General features: G+C 39.7%; 2 protein-coding genes across 10 annotated transcripts in view; one reads left to right on the top strand and one right to left on the bottom strand.

Moving 5' to 3' along the window:
* Positions 1–14243, bottom strand: part of fip1l1a (FIP1 like 1a (S. cerevisiae)) — a 66066-nt gene extending 51823 nt beyond the window's left edge. For 7 of the 8 annotated variants that reach the window (XM_063002094.1, XM_063002096.1, XM_063002098.1 and 4 more), the window contains exons 1-6: positions 14022–14216; positions 12083–12146; positions 4111–4156; positions 1642–1727; positions 425–477; positions 192–266 (exon numbers count right to left, since the gene is read on the bottom strand). In XM_063002094.1, the coding sequence (XP_062858164.1) occupies positions 192–266; positions 425–477; positions 1642–1727; positions 4111–4156; positions 12083–12146; positions 14022–14088 (391 nt within the window). In that variant the 5' untranslated portion in view covers positions 14089–14216. Of the gene's footprint in view, positions 1–191; positions 267–424; positions 478–1641; positions 1728–4110; positions 4157–12082; positions 12147–14021 lie in introns of all 8 variants that reach the window. The other variant, XM_063002095.1, reaches the window with a different exon arrangement.
* Positions 14244–17012: 2769 nt separating this feature from the next.
* Positions 17013–22047, top strand: part of scfd2 (sec1 family domain containing 2) — a 233370-nt gene continuing 228335 nt past the window's right edge. For both annotated transcript variants that reach the window (XM_063002093.1, XM_063002092.1), the window contains exons 1-2: positions 17013–17877; positions 19346–19514. In XM_063002093.1, coding sequence (XP_062858163.1) covers positions 17064–17877; positions 19346–19514 — 983 coding nt within the window. In that variant the 5' untranslated portion in view covers positions 17013–17063. The remainder of the gene's footprint in view (positions 17878–19345; positions 19515–22047) is intronic.

Here is a 22047-nt window from a genome sequence, read left to right as displayed (position 1 = left end):
GGTCCATTAATTGATGAAGGTATTTACTTTTGAATGACAGATACATTTCAGAAATGGCATCAGAGACACTGATCCATTATTAACAAAAATTGTTTACTGTTCGACTGTGATGCGCTGAAACCTTATGAGGCTTGTAAAATGATTTTAATCTCATTTAAACCCGTGAAACACACCCACACAGACACACAAACCTGGTTTTCTCCAAGGCTTCTCCTCATGCGGCTCCACATCCACCTCTGGTGTGCTGCTGATGCTGCCTGCTGCATCTGTATACAACGTAATGACCAACGAAAGTCAAATAATAGCTGATAGAGACAAACAAGCCGGTATTTGTCAAAATGCACCGATTTTAATGACTAATCTACACAAGTAATTACAAGGGTTTTTAACCGAAGAGCAAGGAAAACAAACATCAACAGTTTACCTGCTGCAGTGGCTTTTCCTGATGTCTTTATGTCAAGACTGATAGGAGTGTTACTGTTAACAACAATTAGAACGGAAGTTTTAGAACAGAAAAAGTCCCCAGACCTTTTAAATAAGCCAATGCCTAGTTCACGCTACACAATTTTTGCCCTTATTTTCGCTCAACGACAGGTCGGCACTAGATGTAGCAGCTCGGAAGCAACTCCGTGTTCACTTGGGTCTCGAAAATCGACTCTCGAAGTGTGAACTGTTGAACGACTCGATCTGAGTGGCTTGCCAATCGATCGCAGACTGAAGAAAAATATCAAGCATGTTAAATATCTGGACCTGTCAGCGACTCAAAATCCCGTAGTGTGAAAGGTGTTGTGATCAAGTTGTGTTTGTTATGAACACAAAATACAGAAGGGAACCCTGGGGAAGGAGTGTAAATATGTGGAACAGGGGCATAATATAGTTTATATCAGAATACATCGACACACACAAGCTTTACAGTATTTCTAACTTCCAAGCCAAACTATAATACCAACGTTGCATTGCAAAATATATTTATTTGACTTCCAACTCTGCTGGTTGCTTGGCCAAATCCACTCCTTCACCCAGATTCATTTATTTTTCCTACTTGCTTTTACGCTGCACATCAGCACACAAACAACTTTGATCGCTCGCTTCTTGTTTATTTTTGGACGTGGTATCACTAAACCCCTTGTCACTTCTTGCGTGTGTTTTCGTGACAAAACATAGTTTGGGAGACCAGACAGACTCGTCTGAGATTCCTCATGATGATAGATCGTGTAGTGTGTGACCCCTTATTGCTGATCAGTCGTGTAGTGTGAAACACACAATGACTTAAAAGACTCCCGACTACAAGAGATCCAGTATAGTTGTGTAGTGTGAACTGTACAGCGATTTGAACCACTTGGAAGTCCTGTAGTGTGAACTTGGCATAAGGCTTAATCAGGAAATGCGGCAAGACAATGATTCAAAATACAAAAGCCAGCTTTCAAAATACAAAAGCCAGTGGATTAATTACTGTTTGCAATGTCATGTTTTTGGCTAGGATGAACATGCAAGGATGAATCGTGTAAAGCACTTCATTATTCAGTACAGGAAAACACATCAGTCTTCAAAACAAGTCTCTTGAGGACCTTGTAAATGATGTAAATAAAATGAAAGCGAGGGTAACAGATGCAGTATCAATCTCAGTGGAAGGATACTCACGTGTTCTGGCTTCCGCTGGATTTTATGTTGCCAATGGTAACACGCACATTGTCATCACTGTCCGAGTCACTTTCTGCAGTAGCATCCTTAATGACAAAAATGTTAATTATAATGAATTAAAATCTTTATGTTTTAATATGGGCAGTTGTAGCCTAGTGGTTAAGGTACTGGATTTGTAATCGTTGGGCCCTTAAGCAAGGCCCTTAACCCCAATTGCTTAGAAAATATGCTGACACAGTGCTGTAAGTCGCTTTAGATAAAAGCGTCTGCTAAATGCTGAAAATGTAAATGTAATATAGATACACTATATGGCCAAAGGTAATTGTAAAGAAGTCAAAGTAAATGTAAGAAAGACATTTTTTATTTGCATTTTCCATACTGTCCCAACTTTTTTCTGATTAAGGGTTGTATAATGCACAACAAGAATACAGAGCTGGCTATATAAATAAGAAGAACACCTTTATTTGTCATATATACTTATACACTGATCAGCCATAACATTAAAACCACCTCCTTGTTTCTACACTCACTGTCCATTTTATCAGCTCCACTTACCATATAGAAGCACTTTGTAGTTCTACAATTATTGACTGTAGTCCATCTGTTTCTCTGCATGCTTTGTTAGCCTGCTTTCACCCTTTTCTTCAATGGTCAGGACCCCCACAGGACCACCACAGAGCAGGTATTATTTAGGTGGTGGATGATTCTCAGCACTGCAGTGACACTGACATGGTGGTGGTGTGTTAGTGTGTGTTGTGCTGGTGTGAGTGGATCAGACACAGCAGCGCTGCTGGAGTTTATAAATATCGTGTCCACTCACTGTCCACTCTATTAGACACTCCTACCAAGTTGGTCCACCTTGTAGATGTGAAGTCTGAGACGATCGCTCATCTATTGCTGCTGTTTGAGTTCGTCATCTTCTAGACCTTCATCAGTGGTCACAGGACGCTGCCCACAGGGCGCTGTTGGCTGGATGTTTTTGGTTGGTGGACTATTCTCAGTCCAGCAGTGACAGTGAGGTGATTAAAAACTCCAGCAGCATTGCTGTGTCTTATCCAGTCATACCAGCACAACACACACTAACACACCACCACCATGTCAGTGTCACTGCAGTGCTAAGAATGATCCACCACCCAAATAATACCTGCTCTGTGGTGATCCTTGGAGAGTCCTGACCATGGAAGATTAGCATGAAAGGGGGCTAACAAAGCATGCAGAGAAACAGATGGACTACAGTCAGTAATTGTAGGACTACAAAGTGCTTCTATATGGTAAGTTGAGCTGATAAAATGGACAATGAGTGTAGAAACAAGGAGGTGGTTTTAATATTACGGCTGATCAGTGTACACATGTACAGTACTACAAAATTCTTGTTTGGAAGCTGGGGTCAGAGTACAGCCATTGTACAGCACCCCTGGAGCAGACAGGGTTAAGGGCCTTGCTCAAGGGCCCAACAGTGGCTTCATAGCAGAGCCTGGATTTGAACTGACAATCTTCCGATCAATAGCCCAAAGCTCTACCCACTAGGCTTCCACTGTCCCTTGGTTAAAGGCAGCAAGATGCAATACAAAACCATCATGCCACAGTAATCTGCACTCACAGTGTGTCTCTAATTCGTGTTTATTTAACCAATAGGGATGTAACAATGCACCACAAGACAGTAAAAAATCGATTCACATGTGTAACGATTCAAATCGGTTTACATGTATAATGAATCGATATTTACGCTATTCACCTCGCCTGGTGGACGTCACTACAGGGTTGCTAGGTTCGGAATTTTCCAGCCAAATTTATTTAAGTGAAGATATTTTCTTTATTGGTATTATTCATTTATTTATTTAACGTGGGATTTATTTTAAAATTTCATTTCAGCTTTTTTTTTTTTACACAAAAAGGAACCCAGTATCGTGAATAACTATCTTTAGCTATACCCCAAAAACACATTATTTTTCATATGTATTATTTACTGGATTTGTTCTTGTTATTATTACACTTGCATGTTTTGTTTTCTCAAAGAATCTACCCAAAGGAAACTGATGCAAACATTTGGAGGACATTCAAAATGCCTTACAGACCGGAGACAAGAATTAAACTCGAGTCTCCAGGACCCACAGCCAGTCAATCAGCCGCACCATATGCCGTTCCATTATCAGATAATTTATTCATTTACAAGAAGCTGTTTATCATGGATGCAGGAAACTCTGACTGGCCAAACCATTACATATGTGTGTATATATACAGCCTATTTAATATAATGCAATTATAATGCATAACCTTTATGAGCCTCAGGGACTATGTTGCAACATTCTTAGGAGTCCTGACCCCAGGTTAAAAAGCCCCGCATTATTACTTTACTATAAGCTTTTTTTTAAATATGGGTTCCAAAGGACAAACTGGTCATCACTAAAAATAAGACTGTATCAGGCCTAGTAAATGGTAAAGTAAAATAATATTAATAACAATTATTACCTGGTTTTCCACTTCAGTAATTCCCTCCACATCTCCGACCAGAGCACTGGAAAAATAAAAAGCAATAATTATGCTATGCAAATCAAGTTATTAAAGAAAAATCAGACAACTGAGAGGAATTAAACCACACTGAGGTCTATAGATTTTACCCTGTAATGTAGAATGTCTGCTGCCCGTTTTAGGTCAAGATTAGAGACCAAAATCTTCAGTCGAGTTCAGTGTTACCATCCTAACATCCTATTTCGGGCCCCACATTTTTCTGTAGACTACAAGTTCTATTTGGACATCATGCATCAAGATCAATGCCTGATGTTTCTAAGCAATGCAAAAATGTATTACAAACCTAAGTAGATGGCAGATCAGATTACAATCAAGGCTTCAAATCTAACAGCTTGTGGTTCCTAAACTCTGACGGGAGGACCACAGGTGGAACACAAAGCAGCCTGAAATGTTTTAAAATGTTTTCTTTCTTTTATGTCATTCAGAGGTGGAATTGCTCTTGTGCTTTGAATCATTCTGCCATCATGGACACTGAAGAATGTATGATTAGGTCAATCAGATCACACCATATTACCACCACACCATCTGAATGATCTTGTAGTGAAATGCTGATTAGCTTCATGGCAAATGTTAGAGGACCAATTTCTCCTGTATGTTTAGGAGTTGCCACAGAGGCACACTCTGGTCCACAGTTTTATGCTGGATTTCTTTCCTGATACAACAGTCCTGTTTTTATCTGGGTGTGAGATCGGTACTGAGAGTGCACTGACAAGGGCACTGACAATGTCTAGTTCACACTACACAATTTTTGCCCTAATTTTTGCTCGCTGACTGGTCTGGAGCAACTCGGCGTTCGCTCGGCGATCGAAACTCGATCTCAACAACTGCTGAACTGCTCAACAACTCGATCCAAGCGGCTCGACCGAAGAGAGATATCTAGCATGTCAAATCTCTGGATCTGAGTTGCCCAACTGGCAATGAGTGCTATGTCGAACCGCCAATGAGAACGCAGGATACGGTGTGAGGGGAAACGCAGGGAAGGTGTGTAAAAAGGTGGGACAGGGGCATAATATAGTTTATATCAGAATACATCAGCACATACACGTTTTACAGTATTTCTGACCTTATCGTTCTCTACAAAACATAACACCAACATTGCATTGATCGTGTTGCCAAATCCACTCAGATTCATTTATTTTTCTTCCTGATTTTACGCTGTGCTTCAGCGCACAAACTTCGCTCGCTACTTGTTGATGTGCATTTTTAGACGTGGTATCATTACACCTTTCGTCACTTCACGCGTTTGTTTTTGTGACAAAACGTAGTTTGGGAGACCAGAGAAGCTCGTCTGCGATTCCAGTTGGTAATAGATGGTGTAGTGTGAAACCCCCTATCGCCGATCAGTCATGTAGTGTGAAAGCCACACCGACTTGAAAGACTCCCGATTACAAGAGATCCAGTTGTGTAGTGTGAACTGTACAGTGACCTTACGACTTGGAAAGTCGTGTAGTGTGAACTTGGCATAAGCTGTTCGGTCATGACAATCATGTCTGTGCAGACAGCTAGCTGGTTCTCTCTATGGTTCTCCTCGAAGCTGTAGTTCTCACCCAAATCTCCAATGGATGCCTTTTTAGTCCAGTTCTAATAGTCGTTCTGTAGATGTTTACCTTGGTTCTTTAGTGACCTCCTAAATGAGTCGTTGAGGCACTCTGGAAGGGCTTTTGATAGGCGAGCTAATTTTCTTCATTTGGAGATGATAACTCCCACTGTGGAGAGTTCTACAACCTTACAATTGCTTTGTAACCCTTACCAGACTAATGTATCCCAATAACTCTTACTATTTCCAGGAATAGTGCTCTGCTTGTTGAGACATAATGATAAAAATCAATCTGAGTGTTGCTTAGATTCAACAAGGCTGATAGTAATTAATCATGGGTGTGCCTAGCTAATTATACACAATTATTAACCTTTCTACTTAATTATTAAAATAATGGTGCAATTACTCACCCACACAAACACAAGCACGGTATACTGGTATAAGCTGAAACATTAGGACCAGCCACCTAATATGCTGTCAAGTCAAAATAGCTCTGACCTGCCAAGATGTAAAACTTTCAGACCTCTAAAGGATTCTTGTGTTTCTAGAATGATCTGATACCAGGACAATACCAGCAGGTCTTTCAACTTCTGTACATTGCAAGGTAGGTCGTCCGACAGTGCATCCTGGTGCCATCTCTTCCACAGGTAAGCAATGCACATGGGCCCGGCCATCCACATAATTACAGAAAAAAACAAGATCTGTCTGACCAGTTCAAATTCTTCATTGTCCAGTTTCATATCTGCATGCACATTGGGTTTGATACTGTGTTGTGGTAATGTTCTGCAATTTGAGCCACAGTAGCTCTCCTGTTAGTCAGTACTACACACTATAGACTGATGTCCTGTGGAACCAATGAGTCTTGGCCACCCAGCAACCTGTCAATGGTGTGTGGCTTGTCCCCCCTCAGTTCACTGTGGGTGGGTACTCACTACAGCATCCTTTGCATTTAAATGTAAATGCAATAAAACTACATTTGAGCTGAGTTGAGTTTTTATGTCTGCTTATATCTGCTGCATTCAACATGTGTAGTACAAGTAACTATAATCAGCCTAACATCTGATATACCTCTGACCATGCCCCTTGACATCTAGATTCTGGGGGAATGGTGCTAATTTTCTGGTAATCGGTGTGCATATGGCACTCAGAGAATTTGGTTTGATCACAAGGGATTGCTTAGAACACTTTGAACCATTGTTGTATAATATGGAAATACTACTTTAATGGAAGTGATAGTACTGGCAACATGTGCTGCGTCATGCCTAGGAAACTCTTGAGGCAAGGGACTGAACTGGTGCATGTATGCCAACCACCAAATTCAATACGTGCTCACATTTTTTTCGCTTGGCTTGACACCTTAAGCATTTTTCATGAGACGTATCGTATATCGCTAAAATGACTGTGTGGTCATTACCAAGCACTGAAATTGGCATTAAGTGTACACGCTTCATTAGTGTTGCACAACTCCACCTAATGAGAAATAAATGTGTCAAACCCATTTCATTCCGGCTGAGTTCCCAGCACACGCTTCCTCGCAAACAATGCCACTCTAATACGAACGCAGCCAAGCAAATCATTGTCGGGAGAAAAAGGACTTGCAAATTGGCAGCGCTTACATTGCCAGGAGCGGAATTGGAATGCCAATAAATAAGTGCACAACAAGTGTGTATGAGTCTGCAGAAGGGAAGCAGTTCTGTTCGTTATGCTACAGTCAGAATCAAACGTTTACATACACTTGTAGGAGAGTGTGATGACAGCTTCGATGATAGGATTTTAATTATATCTACAATTGGTCATGTCAGAGACTGAATGATTGGAACACACTTCAAAAAACCAAAATTTCCCTAATTGAAGTTGTTTCAGAAGTATATTGTGGAATTTTTGGAGCATCTTTCTTGCCTGGCAGACTCTAAGTCCATTGTCGTTGGAAGCTTGTGAAACTGCAGACAGTGTAACCCATATTCCAGCAGCCTTCTTATAATGGAGATCTACCATCCAGGCAAATTTCAAACCAACATACGTTGAGATTTGTTATCGACAGACATTTACTCGCGTTATGCCAAGTTCACACTACACGACGTTCTGATTTGTCGGGTCGATGTACAGTTCTGCACTCGGGAGTCTTTCAGTCGGGGTATATTTCACACTACACGACTGATCGGTGATAGGGGGTTTCACACTACACAATCAACTGGAATCACATTATCCCCCTGTCCCACCTGTTTACACTCCTCTCCTGCAATTCCCCTCACACTGTATCCTGCGTTCTCATTGGCTGTTCGACATAGCACTCACTGCCAGTCGCACAACTAAGATCAGATATCTGATATGCTAGAAATCTCGATCCGGTTGGATCGAGTTGTTGGGTAGTTCACACTTAGCGATTGAGAGCCGAGTTTTGATCGCCGGGCAAACGCCGAGTGGCTCCCGAGCCGGCAAATCCAGTCGCCGAGCGAAAATCAGGGCAAAAATCGTGTAGTGTAAACTAGGCGTTACTGTAATTGAGTAGTTTTTTTGTGTACTTGTACTTTTTAAAATAGATTTTACAACCAGTAATTTATTTTACTTAAGTATGTTTTGTATCGCGTCTGGGAAACTACTGCAGTGAATTCTGCGATGGGGAGTCGGATCTTTTGGCTCAGTTCCTTATATATAATGACTCCCAAAGGTCGGTTCCATATATATAATGACTCCCAAAGGCACGACTCAGTTCCTTTCGTTCATTTTAAGGAGCCGTTCAATAGAATAGAATTGGAAAAGTTTTATGGAATGGTCTGTACATGGTCTGTACTAAAATGACACATTACACATCCCTAAATGTTTTAAATGTTGTATCAACATGTTTTTTCTATTATATTTGAATAAAAAACAACTATTGTGAGATTTATATCCACTTGTCACCTTCTCCTGTTAAAAAAAGTAACTAAGTAACGTTTACTCTGAGTACATTTTAAATGAGTTACTTTTTACTTGAGTAGATTTTTAGACTAGTAACTTTACTCGTACTTAAGTAAAAATTCATTAAAGTAATAGTACTTTTACTTGAGTACAATATTTTAGTACTCTTTCAACCTCTGGTTATCGGACCTTTTTAAAACCCCACTGTTTTATAGGAACAGAACTGCTATCCTCATGAACACTTGTTGTGCACTTATTCACTGGCATTCCGGTTCCACTCAATGTAAGTGCGGCCAATTTGCAAAAAAGTGTCAGAATAGCCCTGTTTATACAATATGGTCAAAAGTATGTGAACATCCCTTTAAATATTGAGTAAAGTATGAAGCATCTCACCTTTATCTCATCTCTGAGATCAAGGGTGTGTTCGAAAATCTAGTGAGCTCTCTACATAGACGTCATTTTACTTCATCCTACGCTTCCGAGAAGGAGGCTGTTCGAATTCTTAGATATCTTAAAATGCTGCCTAGTAAGGCACCTTAAATGTGAACGGTATTTTGCCTGAATAATGAGGGAGCATCCGATGCTGCCTTAGAGTTGAAGGCAATCCCAGCATTCAGTGCGGCAAGACTTTTCTCACCAAAACAATTACAAATATGGCGGTCGAATATGGAGCAACGAATGGAGTTATTTTATTTTCAAACATAAATAAATTATAATTTACTTTAATGTGTATAAACATGCACAAGTGTCATTTATTTGCAGATTCGGGCTTGTCAGCGAATTCAACCATTTTCTGTACACTGATGGAGATTAGTTAGTTACATGCTAGCGCGTTGTGCCGCCACATCCCATTGGTTTGAATGGCATGAGGCTAACTGTGGTTAGCTTAGTAAGTGAAAACTGATGGAATCGCAGTCTTCTAAGTCGACAACATATTAGAATCCTCTCTACTTAGGCAGCTGCCTATGTAGGCAGTAAGACAGCAAGGCAGCTCACTAGGTTTTCAAACACAACCATTGTCACAGTTCCATATTCCAGCAGCATCTTATAATAGAGATCTTCAATCCAGACACATTTCAAACCAACATATGTTTAAAGTTTTTTTTTTTCAGACCACTGTTTTATGACATTTTTAATGGGTGCAGTCAAAATAGCTCTGTTTATACAATATGGTCAAAAGTATGTGGACACCCATTTTAAATACTGAGTAAAGTATGAAGCATCTCACCGTTATCTCTTCTCTGAGACAAATGTCATCTCTACTATCAGCCAGACGAGTGTCTGCACAGATATAGCAGGCTATTTTGAAGGGGAGCTTAGAACTGCCAGGGGAACTCACAAAGGGTCTATTCTCTGTTCTGTTTTTTACAGCCTTTATTGTCTTGGGAAGATTCCCCTCAAAATTTAAGACGATTATGGTGGAGATTTACTTCCATTCAGCTAAATGAACATTACTGAAGTCAGAAACTGATTTGTTACAACAGAAAAAAGGGTATTTTCGAAGCTGCTGTTACAAATTTGGAAGCACACAACTCTCTACTTTACCACTGCATGCTTTAACATTAAGGTTTCTGTACTGGAAATGAGGAGGTCAACACAAACTGTCTAAGTACTGGGCAAGCAGAAGCCTAGTGGTTAAAGTACTGGACTAGTAACCAGCAAGTCGCTGGTTCAAGCCCCACCACTGCCATGTTGCTGCTGTTGGGCCCTTGAGCAAGGCCCTTAACCCTCAATTGCTCAGACTGTATACTGTAACTGTAATGTAAGTCGCTTTGAATAAAGGCGTCTGCTAAATGCTGAAAATGTAAATGTAAATAGCTCAGGACCATTTTTTCTCACCCAGAAAACATTACAGTTGGTATTACGCAATGGCATCCATCCACTTTCTGACTGCCAGACCGTGCAGCATTATTTGTTACTCCAGATTACCTTCTTCCACTGCTTAATAGTCCAACATTATTAGTAGTGTCCTTCATGCTACTTCAGTCGACGCTTGAAATTGTTAGTTTCTCTTTACGCTGCTGTGAAATCTTCTGGGAAGTTTTTAGACTGTGAAAACCTGCTTCCAATCTCCCACAAAAGCATAAATGAGATACTGGTGTAAGACAAGAGTAATCACTCATAGTCTGGAACCCAATACATTTAGCCTATTGTAGGGAGAGCATGAGTGTAATCATTGGCATAGCTATGGCCATATGTGGGTTAAAGAGAGCATAATCAGTCATTCACTACGAGTGGGTAAAATTACATTCCTGCCTTTTTTGTTTTATTAGAATAAAAAAAGACATCTAAAACCACCTCCTTGTTTCTACACTCACTGTCCATTTTATCAGCTCCACTTACCATATAGAGACACTTTGTAGTTCTACAATTACTGACTGTAGTCTATCTGTTTCTCTGCATGCTTTGTTACCCCCCTTTCATGCTGTTCTTCAATAGTCAGGACCCCCACAGGACCACTACAGAGCAAATATTATTTAGGTGGTGGACTATTTTCAGCACTGCAGTGACACTGACATGGTGGTGGTGTGTTAGAGTGTGTTGTGCTGGTATGAGTGGATAAGACACAGCAATGCTGATGGAGTTTATAAACACCTCACTGTCACTGCTGGACTGAGAACAGTCCACCAACCAAAAATATCCAGCAAACAGCACCTCATGGGCAGCGTTCTGTGACCACTGATGAAGGTCTAGTAGATGATGAACTCAAACAGCAGCAATAGATGAGCGTTCGTCTCTGACTTTACATCTACAAAGTGGACCAACTATGTAGGAGTGTCTAATAGAGTGGACAGTGAGTGGACACGGTATTTAAAAACTCCAGCAGCGCTGCTGTGTCTGATCCACTCATACCAGCACAACACACACTAACACACCACCATGTCAGTGTCACTGCAGTGCTGAGAATGATCCACCACCCAAATAATACCTGCTCTGTGGTGGTCCTGTGGGGGTCCTGACCATTGAGGAAAAGGGTGAAAGCAGGCTAAAAAGTATGTAGGGAAACAGATGGACTACAGTCAGTAATTGTAGAACTACAAAGTGCTTCTATATGGTGAGTGGAGCTGATAAAATGGACAGTGAGTGAAGAAACAAGGAGGTGGTTTTAATGTTATGGCTAATCAGTGTACTTTGTGTGTTATTTGAGGAATCACACACAGCAGTTCTACAAAAGATTCATCAGGAAGCCCTTCATAAGAACCAATTTGACCTCATCACTTCTAATTAAAACTTGCAAGATGTTCTCTTGGCAGCCACAGAATCCAGTTTTGTCTGTCTGCCTGCCAGGCTGTGAAGCGTGATTCCTTATTTCAGAATCAGTTCTTACAAAATCTTCATAGTCTACTGGGAATTAACTTTACTCCACTCAAGTGATATGTAGTGTGTAGTGATTTGAGGCTTGTGAAATTTAGCTTCTGCCAGTTCTGCACTGAGTGTTGCAAACGATTATTCAGGGCTGCAGAAAAACACACTGACCTGAAAACCTCAGTCTCCGCCTTCTCTTCATCCTCACCTTCGGCATCAGCCAAATCTTCACCATCTATGAGAAAAAATAAGTGAGCAAATGAGCAGATATTTCTAGGATTGAAGCAGAAACATCCTATAAAGACATCCTCAAAATAAGTGGGCTGACAGCACTGTTACAACAGGCATAGTGGTAAAGTGTTGAGATACTCAGTGGTGCTATCGGCCACAGGAGCGTCTGCATGGACATGGTAGGCTAATGTTTGGGGGGTGGCTATAACGGCCTAGTCATTGTAGGGTGCACTTGTCAGTGGGCGCACCCAAAAGAAAAAAAAATCAGCTCTATGACAACACTTGATACTGGATAGATACTTAGTATATTTTCTATGTACTGTTTAAGTGAAAAGTGTACAAATATTTGAAGGGGCATGTACAATATACTACCAAAAATACACCTATCAACCATAACATTAAAACCACCTCCTTGTTTCTACACTCACTGTCCATTTTATCAGCTCCACTTACCATATAGAAGCACTTTGTAGTTCTACAATTACTAACTGTAATCCATCTGTTTCTCTGCATGCATCTTTTTTAGGCCTGCTTTCACCCTGTTCTTTATGGTCAGCAGGTATTATTTACGTGGTGGATCATTCTCAGCATTGCAGTGACACTGACATGGTGGTGGTGTGTTGTGCTGGTATGAGTGGATCAGACACATCAATGCTGATGGAGTTTTTAAACACCGCACTGTCACTGCTGGACTGAGAACAGTCCACCAACCAAAAACACCCAGCCAACAGCACCCTGTAGGCAGCGTCCTGTGACCACTGATGAAGGTCTAGAAGATGACCAACTCAAACAGCAGCAATAGATGGGCGATCGTCTCTGACTTTACATCTACAAGGTGGACCAACTAGGTACGAGTGTCTAATAGGGTGGACAGTGAGTGGACACTCATACCAGCACAACACACACTAACACACCACCACCATGTCAGTGTCACTGCAGAGCTGAGAATGATCCACCACCTAAATAATACCTGCTCTGTGGTGGTCCTGACCATTGAAGAACAGGGTAAAAGCAGGCTAACAAAACATGTAGAAAAACAGATGGACTACAGTCAGTAATTGTAGAACTACAAAGTGCTTCTATATGGTAAGTGGAGCTGATAAAATGCACAGTGAGTGTAAAAACAAGGAGGTGGTTTTAATGTTATGGCTGATCAGTGTATATATTGTTTGGCTTGAACACCTGAACTCTGTAATTATGATGGGTGTTTAAATAGTTTTGGCGATATAGCATACGTGGTGGCAGTCTAGGAATTTTTGAGATCTTCTCTTTTCTGAAGATGAAAACAGATCACATGCTTTTCTTCCCAAAACGAATGATGTGCCACATATCCTACATGTTCTGTGTTTTATCTTCACCTCCATTCACCACACCCGTGAGAAGTTTGGCATGTTTTCCCAAACAGTGACTTCGCTGCTCTAAATTGGCCCTAGGTGTAAGCATGTAAATAAATGTGCAAGTGTGCGTTACACTGACATGAACTGGCACACTGTCCAGGATGTTTTCCTTGTCTTTGGGTGGCTCAGGACCCACCACGACTCCAACCAGGATGGTAAGATTGGTAAAATAAATGAATGTCAGGATTGTAGCAGTGACAGTGTGTAGTGTGCAGGTTTATCAGTAGCACATGTGTTAATATTAGCCCTTGAGGGAGAACGTTATCTGTTCCACAGCACCTGCAGCTGTAAAGTGACGGTTAGATCAGCTGCAGCACCACCTACCATTCACCACCTACCATTCACCAACTGTTCCTCAGCCCTACAGCCTTTAATCCCTGTGTAGAAATGACGCTGTTTGTATAGTTTAAGTAGTAATTTTAACAGCTGATTTGAAGTGACGAACACACCGGAATTAGAACTTGTCGGGATTTCGAGCTCACCTCCATAAAGCCATTCCTCATCTCCACTAGCATAGCCTGTCTTTATTTCCGTTTCTGCACTGGTCATTGTAAGACTGACCACTAATAAAAGCTCTGCTGCACACCAGCACCTGCTATAAAGAAAGAAAAAGTGAGTTAAAGTAATAATACAGGGAGCATGTGGAAGAGCTCACACACTCACAAGCGCTGTGTGTGAGAGTGTGTGTGTGTGTGTGTGTGTGTGAGAGAGAAGCGGTTTCTATAGACACGGCTCAGTACTGACGGGTCACGTGACCAGAAGCAGCAGAAAGTAACTGTACAACTTTTTAATATAATGGATTAATTTCCACTAATTTTTAAAAAATAATAATTAACCACTAATTAAAATTATTCAAATTGTAGCTAATTTATCAATAAATTAACTTATAAATTTTATAATACAACACAGAGCAGTACCTGAATCAACACAAAAGCAAAAAATGCATTTAAAAAATCTTTAGCATGTTTTTTCTTTTTATTAAGTACTTTAAAAATTATAAAATACGTCTGAGCATTATTATTATTATTAGTAGTATTATTATTATTATTATTATTATTAGTATTATTATTATTATTATTATTCAAAAAGGTAAAGAAAACAGAAACATACAAATAAAACAATGACAAATAACAGCAAATGAAATTCAATCAATAACATTGCGTCTTTAAAGTATATTAAATAATAATAATAATAATAATAATACACAAAGTACCTGAATCAATACAAATGCAAAAAAATCTTTTTTTATTTCTAGAAAGTTTTTTTTATTAAGTACTTTAAAATATATAATACGTCTAAGTATTATTATTATTATTATTATTATTATTCAAACAAACAGAAACAGAAACATACAAATAAAACAAATACAAATAATAACAGTCAATTAAAAGTCAATATATAGAGAAAAAAAGATAAAGTCTATTCTATCAATAACATTGCGTCTTTAAAGTAAAAACAATATAAATACAATATAAACAATAATAAATAGTCCAGATAATATAAAGCAACCTAATTCAAAAACAATCAAGATGTAAGGAAAACAAATTCACATGTAAAATTTCAAAACTTTTGATTTTTGATTTAATTTTTATTTAAGGTGTAAATAAAAATAAAATGGCATGAGAATAAAGAAATAAAGTTGTTTTTTTAAATCATTAATCATTTTCACTTTCTTACATATTATGAAAGCATAATATAACACAAAATCTAAAGTCTAGAAACTAAATGTTGACAATTAAAAGCAAGATCACAACTTAACATATGGTACGTAGGGTACATAATTATCATGGCCAATTATATATATATATATATATATATATATATATATATATATATATATATATATATATATATATATATATATATATATATATATATTAATTCATTCATTATAATAATAATACATAGTATTTTTATGTTGACACCTGTTGACCGTTGACATTGTAGTAAGCTTTATATACTTATTATTCACAATGAGTATATATTACGGGGAGATTTAGGATAAAACTCCATGGCTACTCAACACACAGAAATAATATTGTTTACAAAAAAGTGGAATACTGACACCTTTTATAAAAACAGCTTTGTATTCTTCAGGGTTTAAATCCACATGCTGTGTGAGTGCAAGCAGCCGGCTGTATTCTCTACTCCACGTGTTTTAGTGACGAGGTGTCAGCCACCGAGTCGGCTCTTTGAACCGGCTCTTTATGGCAGACTTGACAAACTGATTTGTTTCGAAAAGTCATAACTGTCATTTATGTCTTCATTGCTACATGTATTCATTTATAGATTTATTTATTTGCTGTGTTCTTAATGCAATTCCAATGTTAAGGAAGGTATACAATTAGATTCAGTAGCATACCAAAATAGAATGGGTAGCCTAAAACATGTCAAATTCAGTGTATGGCAAACCAAATATATATGAAATTTGTTGAGGGGGCCCCAAATTTTTTTTTGCACTGGGGCCCATGAGCTCATAGTTACGCCACTGACTGGATCTGTCCTAAATTTAATTCTAATACATTTTCCTTTCATAATAAACATTTAATAGACATTAACATTATTTGGGATGAACATGTCAGATGCTAGATACTAGATTTAAACCTAGGTTCCCAGAAAATTATCACAATTATTTAATTATCAAGTAATTATAAAAGTCAAATAATCACAATTTAAATGATAAGATTTGTAGATTTTTATTATTTAAAGGAGTAGTTTGGAAACCTAAAAAGTCTACTCTTTTTGTTTTGCTGTGTCAAATCATTTGACTCACTGAAGAGCCATAATGCCCACACCTGGATAGCTGCATGGCTTTTAAACTCACACTGGATCTGTCCTAAATCGTTTCCTAATACATTTTCATTTCATAGTAAAGATTTATTAGACATTAACATTTTTTGGGATGAACATGTCAAACTCAGACAGTGAATTGAGACTAGATTAAAACCTAGGCCCCCTGAATATTATTAGTCATTAAGTATTTATAAAGGACAGTAAAGTTTGTTTAGTAATTTTTTTTAATAATCACAATTTAAATGCTTTATAGATTTATAGATTTTTATTATTTAAAAGAGTCGACTCTTTTTGTTAAGCTGTGTCAAATAATTTGACTCACTGAAAATGCCCACAACTGAATAGCTAGCTGTATGGCTTATAAACTCAATGTGGATCTGTCCTAAATCGAATCCTTTAACATTTTCCTTTCATAGTACAAATTTAATAAATTCAGATTTTTTTCTTTAGACTAGATACTATATTGCACTACTTTGTGGTGTCAGATATTTGCTAAAAATTTACCTCATGAGTTAAACCATGCTTTATAAATAAAGTCGTATACACTACCTAGTGCACTACACAAAAGATATGGTGTGATTTGGGATGTGAAGTCGACTCAGTGCTAATGCAATGACGCATTTCTTGAGCGACTATGTTGTGCTACGTCACCTGTAAGAGACTCAGGTGGTTTGTTTTGGTAGCGTGGAAGTCCACTCTGCACGAGTTTAACAGTGTAAATAGGTGGAACGATGTCGTCCGTGGATATTTTCACGTCTTTTCCCCAGAAAACATGGGAGAAAGTGCTGTCGAAGGTGAACAAAGCTGTGGTGTTTATGGATGACGCGTGTGCTGAGTGTTTACACTGGGGTGGAGGAGCTGCCCTGCTGTTAGATGCAGGTGCTCGGAACGTGAAGAGCTTCTCCAGTTTTGAATCGGGGTCAGAAAACGAACCTAAAGCCGTGTTCGTGGTCAGCACGCTTTTAAAGGGTCGGACTGCGGACATTATTAAAGACATTGTGTCTCTTAGTAAGTTTAAATACTGTGTAGTGTTCACAGCTGTGCCACACTCGCTGCACCTGCTCTCAGAAGGTATAACATCAGATCTGGACGCCAATGTTGTGTTTACACGCTTTCAGGAGAAGCTGTGCGCATGGATGGGAGACCCTGATTACTCCACAGAGGTCATACACACACCCCTGCACTTTACCAGGTTCTCCCCTCAGCTCCTGATCACTCCAGCCTTCGCTGATCTCTTCCCTCTGTTAGACACCGATCTCAGCTCCATCAATGAGAAGAGACCTGAGAAGAGGAGGTTTTCCAGCCTTTCTGATATAGACATGCCTTCTTTACCCAGTGATCTACAGATGAAGATCAAAATCCTGGTCTCAGGTCTTAATGTTCTGTTCGAGTCCTCGGACACAAGAGAGGAGATCTTCTCAGTTGGGCCAACTAGCCGCCTGATCGCCACCGAACTTGCCAATCAGCCTCAAGCCAAAATTCGAAGGAAGACCGCACAGCATAAAGCATCTGTCGTCTTCATCGATAGGACCCTAGATCTGACAGGTATGGATATGTAAATGCTTAATTACAGCTCAGTTTGTTCCTCTTGGTCAGTAGTTTCCACGTCCTAATGCTAATATTTGAGGTCATTTATAAGTGTAACCAGAACATCTGATCATGATAGTCACACAGAAATTGGATAATTACTGCATGGGTGATTATGTTTTAGCTGGCAACAAGTTATTTAACCCTAACTGATGCAGTGAGTAGCTTCTCATTTGTTAGACACATCCTGTGGTCGTGGAAAAGATGTTAATCTGTTTCAGAAGGGTCAAATTATTGGCATGCATCAAGCAGAGAAAACATCTAAGGAGATTGCTGAAACTACTAAAATCAGGTTAAGAACTGTCCAACGCATTATTAAAAAGTGGAAGGACAGTGGGGAAACATCATCATCGAGGAAGGAATGTGGTTGGAAAAAAATCTTGAATGATCGTGATCGGCGATCACTTAAACGTTTGGTGAAATCAAATAGTAGAAAAACTACAGTAGAACTCAGGGATATGTTTAATAGTGAAAGTAAGAGCATTTCCACAAGCACAATGTGAAGGGAACTCAAGGGATTGGGACTAAACAGCTGTGTAGCCTTAAGAAAACCACTTGTCAGTGAGGGTAACCGGCAAAAACGGCTTCAATTTGCTAGGGAGCATAAAGACTGGACTGGAGCAATGGAAGAAGGTCATGTGGTCTGATGAGTCTAGATTTACCCTGTTCCAGAGTGATGGGCGCATCAGGTTAAGAAGAGAGACGGCTGAAGTGATGCACCCATCATGCCTAGTGCCTACCGTACAAGCCTGTGGGGGCAGTGCTATGATCTAGGGTTGCTGCAGTTGGTCTGGTCTAGGTTCAGCAATGTTATGTGCCCAAAGAATGAGGTCAGCTGACTACCTGAATATACTGAACGACCAGGTTATTCCATCAATGGATTTTTTCTTCCCTGATGGCACGGGCATATTCTAAGATGACAATGCCGGTATTCATCGGGCTCAAATTGTGAAAGAGTGGTTCAGGGAGCATGAGACATCATTTTCACACATGGATTGACCACCACAGAGTCCAGACCTGAACCCCATTGAGAATCTTTGGGATGTGCTGGAGAAGACTTTGTGCCGTGGTCCAAATCTCCCATCATCAATACAAGATCTTGGGGGAAAAATTAATGCAACTCTGGACAGAAATAAATGTTGTGACATTGCAGAAGCTTGTGGAAACGATCCCACAGCGAATGCGTGCTGTAATCAAAGCTAAAGGCGGTCCAACCAAATATTAGAGTGTGTGTGACCTTTTTTTTGGCCAGGCAGTGTATTAAACACCTGTACTCCATAAACTTTCATTTCTTCTAAGATCGAAATGATCCTACATCCAGATAACCCCTATTAAAACTAATTGCCCCTTGGCTTTCCAACAACCAGTTCACCAGTGTATTCATTTGATTCAGTGAAGCTAACTGATGACGTGCCTTCTCTTTCAGGGGCTGTGGGACATCATGGTGACAGTCTGGTTGAGAAGATCTTGTCTGTGTTGCCTCCGTTGCCAGGTCATGTGACGGATGTTCAGGTAGACATGCTGCAGCTGACGCGCCTTCAGCCCACACCTGAGGCACAGGGCGTTCTGCCACCCGGCTGCATGGCACAGACCCAGTAAGGACACAACAGTGGAAACTGATTTCCAATTACATACAGCTGGGGGGTTTAGAATCACGTATGAATAGTTTGAGCTGTTGAGCTGGTACTGGATTAGTAATTGAAAGGTGGCTGGTTCAACCCCCACCATTGCCAGGTTGCCACTACAAGGCCCTTAACCCTCAATTGCTTAGACCAGGGGTGTCAAACTCATTTTCACCGAGGGCCACATCGGCATTATTGTGGCCCTCAAAGGGCCGATTGTAACGTATTCTGCTGTGATTGCAGTCTGTTGTTTTTCTTGGAGGCTAAATTCTGCATTTATATTGTCCTCCTTTACCACAGACATGGCCTCATAACACAAGAGACGCACCGTTTTCTCTTCCTGAAGCACAAACTTGTTTTCATTTTCATTACATTTCCTCCTTCTGCTTAATTTTCTTACTTATCTTCTTGTACATTTTGGGATTATGTGTAAATATTTCTTAACATCATCTACTGGCGGGCTGTGTCACTTTGCAGGTCACAAAATCAGCATGCATTTTGAGAGATGCAGTTAATGTAGGATTTTACAGTGTATTTTAAGACAATCATTCTGCCCTCACTAATAGTTTATCCCCCTTGCTCAGCTAGACAGACAGACAGACAGACAGCTCTCTTCAGAATACAGTCGGTTTTATTTGCCTCACAGCTGTGTGATACACTGTGTGCACCAGAATGAAGTAAAAATACAAACAATAAAAACAATAAAGAACTTAATACAGTAAAAGCACACAGCTGTAGTCAAGTGTTACATCTGGTACAATATGAGCTTTAACCAAACGTAAAATAGCGCTAAGGAGTTAGCATTTTGTGTAAAGATACTAATTGCTATAGTAACGGTAACAACTGTATTTAATTATGGTAAATTTGTAACTAAAACGCTGTGATATACTCACTAAACATTTACTAACAACTGAGAATATAAACGCCACTACTTACAGACGATGCTTTGGTATTATATTACAAGATAATTATTTATATTTATTATTATTGTTTACATTACTGCCCGCGTTCTTTTGCCGTAAAAGTCACATGGCTTCTCAGCAAAGGTCAAAGTTAGTTGCCATGACTACGATGTCACCAGTTAAAGGCTTAAAGGCGCAGGTGTCCTATTAAATTATAACTGCGTCTCTGTAACGACTCGAACCATCACAACAATCGTACAGTCGTTTAAGCTCTCGCGGGCCACATTAAATGACGTGGCGGGCCGGATCTGGCCCGCGGGCCGTGAGTTTGACACCCCTTGCTTAGACTATACTGTCACAGTACTGTAAGTCGCTTAGAATTAAATGCTGAAAATGTAAATGCAAATATTTTTACTAAGGAAATTTAGGGCATTATAGAGACATATAGGCCAAAAATAAAAATAATATAAATTCATTGACTGTAGAAATTACTATCCTAAACAAGCCTTGAAGTTCGTAAAGCAATGCTTGATTTAATAAACCCTTTTTTTAGGTTTAGGAAGATGATTTTCTCTCTTTATGGAGGCATTTTATATAGGACACTGGTAGCATAGTTGGTAGAGCTGTGGGTTTGAATCCAGCTCTATCCTGCAGCTACTGTTTGGCCCTTGAGCAAGGCCTAACTCTCTCGGCTTCAGAGACGCCATACAATGGCTGACCCTATGTATATATGACAAATAAAAGCATTCCATTTGCCATAGATTAGATTTTAAAATTTATGGCCAGTTAGTTTTAAATGAGTCACTTAAATGATTGTATTTAATGTAAACAAAACAAGGTAGGGAACACTTTGTTACTTTGTTGTTTTAAGAAGCGTTGGAGGAAAAGTGGTCACCATCTAGTGTTTCAATTGGAAAGGCAGTTGCCCATTGTTTGCCCAGAAGCCCATTGCTTGAAATACCATCATGCCACTGTGGACAGGTAGCCCTATGGTTTAGGTACTGGACTAGTAATTATAAGGTTGGTGGTTCAAGCCCCATCATTGCCAAGTTGCCACTGTTGGGCCCCTGAGCAAGGCCCTTAACCCTCAATTGCTTGACTTGTATATAGTGATAACTGTAAGTCACTTTAGATAAAAGTGTCTGCTTAATGTTCAATGTAAATGTAAATACAGCCACGTGGGCTCAAGAGTACTTCGGAAAATCATTGACACTTAACACAGTCATCCGCTACATCATGAAAAGAAACCAGTAACTATTACTTAAAGAAAAGTATGTCAATTCTCTGTTCTCTGGGCCCAAACTAATCTTAGGTTGACCGAAAGAAAGTGGAAACATGCTGTGGTGAGACGAGTCCACGTTTCAACTCGATTCCGGAAAAGACTGACGCCAGACTTATCACTGAAAGGTGCAAATTCCAAGTGGATCAGACACAGCAGCGCTGCTGGAGTTTTTAAATACCATGTCCACTCACTGTCCACTCAATTAGACACTCTTACCTAGTTGGTCCACCTTGTAGATGTAAAGTCAGAGACGATCGCTCATCTATTGCTGCTGTTTGAGTTGGTTATCTTCTAGACCTTCATCAGTGGTCACAGGACGCTG

The sequence above is a fragment of the Trichomycterus rosablanca genome, chromosome 9, assembly GCF_030014385.1.
Source record: "Trichomycterus rosablanca isolate fTriRos1 chromosome 9, fTriRos1.hap1, whole genome shotgun sequence".
Classification (NCBI taxonomy): Eukaryota; Metazoa; Chordata; class Actinopteri; order Siluriformes; family Trichomycteridae; genus Trichomycterus; species Trichomycterus rosablanca.
This window is presented reverse-complemented; position numbering and strand designations above follow the sequence as displayed.